This window comes from Ostrinia nubilalis, chromosome 2 (genome assembly GCF_963855985.1).
Source record: "Ostrinia nubilalis chromosome 2, ilOstNubi1.1, whole genome shotgun sequence".
NCBI lineage: Eukaryota > Metazoa > Arthropoda > Insecta > Lepidoptera > Crambidae > Ostrinia > Ostrinia nubilalis.
Window position 1 is genome coordinate 16,060,416 of NC_087089.1, and position 3,005 is coordinate 16,063,420.

The 3,005-nt window shown below is 38.2% G+C and overlaps 1 protein-coding gene across 1 annotated transcript; it reads right to left on the reverse strand.

The window, feature by feature from the left end:
• Positions 1-241: 241 nt before the first annotated feature.
• Positions 242-2,405, reverse strand: LOC135085269 (cytochrome P450 6B5-like). Its single transcript, XM_063980020.1, has one exon. It carries the CDS (start codon positions 2,359-2,361, stop codon positions 865-867), a length of 1,497 nt encoding a protein of 498 aa, XP_063836090.1. The 5' UTR covers positions 2,362-2,405; the 3' UTR covers positions 242-864.
• Between the last annotated feature and the right edge of the window lie 600 nt (positions 2,406-3,005).

The following is a 3,005-nucleotide window of genomic DNA, read 5'->3' on the forward strand; positions in this document are numbered from 1 at the left end:
CCTAAGGGGTAAACCTTTAATCAAATTCCAGCTCTGAAACATGTGCCCTGTAAGAGCATTGCAACATTGTATTGTTTGTAATACATACAAGTTTTTAGGCTAAATAAATAACAAATCGATAACTTTTCATGATAACTTAACCTTCCATTGATTCTGGAAATGTTTATGGTTCATAGATATTATTTATTGTGTACTTTATAAGAGTAGGTAAATATTAAAAGGAAATAAGAAAAAAAAAACATTCTATGAGTAAGTATTATATTTCAAAATGAATAATATAATAATTACACATTGATACTTAAGCCAAGTTATGTACAGTCGCGGAATGAAAAGGTTCGTCACCTTAGTGTCGGTTTTCGCTTGCACTACGTACTGTAAGAGTCAAACCTGCCAACATAACAGTGCAAGAAACAGTGCTGCAAACATTTAAATAAATATGACGTTTGCTAACGAATAAGGTTTTGCTTGTTTATTTTTCTATCCCATCATCAGTGCAATGCAATGATGACATTGACCAATTGACAATAGTTTTTTTTATTTAATAGAAATAATAATGGCAGGTTGAACCAACAAGAAGGTTTTAGTTTATCAATCATAATAATCATCTTGACAAGATAAATCATCAAAAAACTTTGATCTGAATAATTTTGAACTTTACTGACGAACAGTTAAAGATTATTTTCTCTAACTCGAGATGATTCTGTAACATAGTTTCAAAAGGTAATATGTGCTCGCGATTCGTTGAAGGAATCAATTTGAAAACTGACGAACCTTTTCATTCCGTGACTGTACAAGTAAAAATAATCAACCTTCAGTCAGTTCACTTCATACAATAAGATAAAAAATCTTTAAAATTACTTCTGCTTAGGACGATTTCACTTTTCGAGGAATATACTCCACGTCAACGTTCTTCATTCTCACTTGAAGTTGGTCTTTTCCGTATTTGATACCGCCATCGTGAATTATCGTCTTGATATCGAAATTCCGTAATATGTGTGCAAGTCCACTCTTCACCTGGAGCTTCGCATATCTAGCTCCAATGCACGCCCTATGACCATACCCAAAAGGCTGATACGTAACTCCCATTTCTTGCTTCGCTTCATTTGTAAACCTCTCTGGATCGAAAACTTCAGGATCCTTAAAGTATTCAGGATCATGGTGGAATTCATAAATAGGAGTGTACACTCGTGTTCCCTTCTCAATTCTGATATTCCCTTCTGGAAGAACTGTATCTTCAATACAACGCCTTGTCAGGAAACCAATAGGAGGATGAACTCGTAAAGATTCACTCAACACTTTCTCAAGATACTCCATTTCTCCTACGGCATCGGCTGTCAAATTATCTTGATACTTTTCAAATACGCTATCGATTTCTTCTTGCACCTTCTTTTGAATTTCTGGATGTCTTCCCATTTCAATTAGGGCTCCAAATACGCCAGTTGCCGCGGGTTCCACACCAGCGGTGAAGAAGAAAAATCCTTGTGCTGCCAGCAACTCATCGGTTGGTGCCATCTTGAAGCCAGATTCGTCATGTTTTATGTCACCACTTTTCTGAATACTCAGACAAATGTCAGCAAAGTCGTGCTTTTTGTTGCCCTCCTGTTCCCTCTGTCTGAATACCTGCTTCATTGCACTAATGAAGAAATTCTCATATTCGCCGAAGAATTTGAGATTGAATAACTTGAAAAGCCCTGGAGATAGATTCGCCAGTGAAAACTTAATATTACTCCAGAAGGTTGGATAAAATGCTCCTCTAGTGCATTCTAAAAAGGGCGACTCAAACGTTGACTTTGATCCTATTCCGAAAACAGCTCCACCTATAGCAGCACAGCAGAAGGTCGTCAACGTGTCGAATGAGTTTTCTTTCCTTTTCTCCGGATACTTTTCTAAGTACTCGACGAAGTCACGAGCACTTTTGTCCATAATGTAATACATATTCTTGAGCTTAGATGGTGTGAAGAGTGGCGTCATTTTCTGTCTCATTAGCTTCCATCTGATGCCACTCATGAAGAGAACATTGTCAGCGAGCTGGTCTCCATCGTTGTAATCGACTCCCCTGTCTATGAAGCTGGTGGATTGCATTATGAACTGTACATTGTTCTTGTCCCTAATGTACAGCGACGGCGTGAAGAAAGATCCGAAGGCAACAACACGCTCCTTTGGGTATTGCAGGTAAAGATCGTGACAAATCTGGAACAGCGGTCGATTTTGCGTGATGAAGTCCCAGAAGATGCCCATAAATTTGTTTTTCCCGTGGAATCTCACTCCGCGTTTTGTCCAGTACATTTCATTGTACTTTCCTCGTAAATACACGAGGAATGCGCTTAGGCCCAAGCCTAGTAACAATAGAAACAAAAACATGTTTGTGTCTATACGGTTCGCGGTGTGACTGACAGATTTGTGGCGAGTTGTAGTATTTATATGAGAGTTGGCCCAAGCGTGACCTCTTCAATCGTCGCTGATTATAATTAACGAAATGATAAGTAAACTCGTTAAAGTTCATAATAATAACAAAGAGTAGTCATAATAAAATTGAATGGCACTTACTTCTTAATGTTACTATTAAGTAATTGATACATTAACTAATTAAATTCTAGATAAAATTTGTTGTTAAAATTTGTCTGCTTATAATTATGTGAGTACCAAATATCAACATTAGAATCTATGTACTGTACAGTACCAAGTTCAAAAAGTTATCAATGGCAAGCCTTGGCGTATAGATCAATGTAACATGGTGTGATTTGTTGATGATACACCACTGACTTATAAAGATAAGTGAAGACTCTATGAAGACTAAGGCTAAGAACTCATGGCGCGATTTTCACCAGCGCCCGCAGCTTCTGTAGAATGCAGATATTTATGTAAAAACTAATGCACAACTCACGACGCGGTTTTCGCCCGCAGCGGGCGCGGTTGTATGCGAGTTCTTAGGGCTATATTTCACCGGGACACCATGGCGGCGCAACCAGTCGCCGCTACCAACAAAATGTATACAGCTTTGCGCA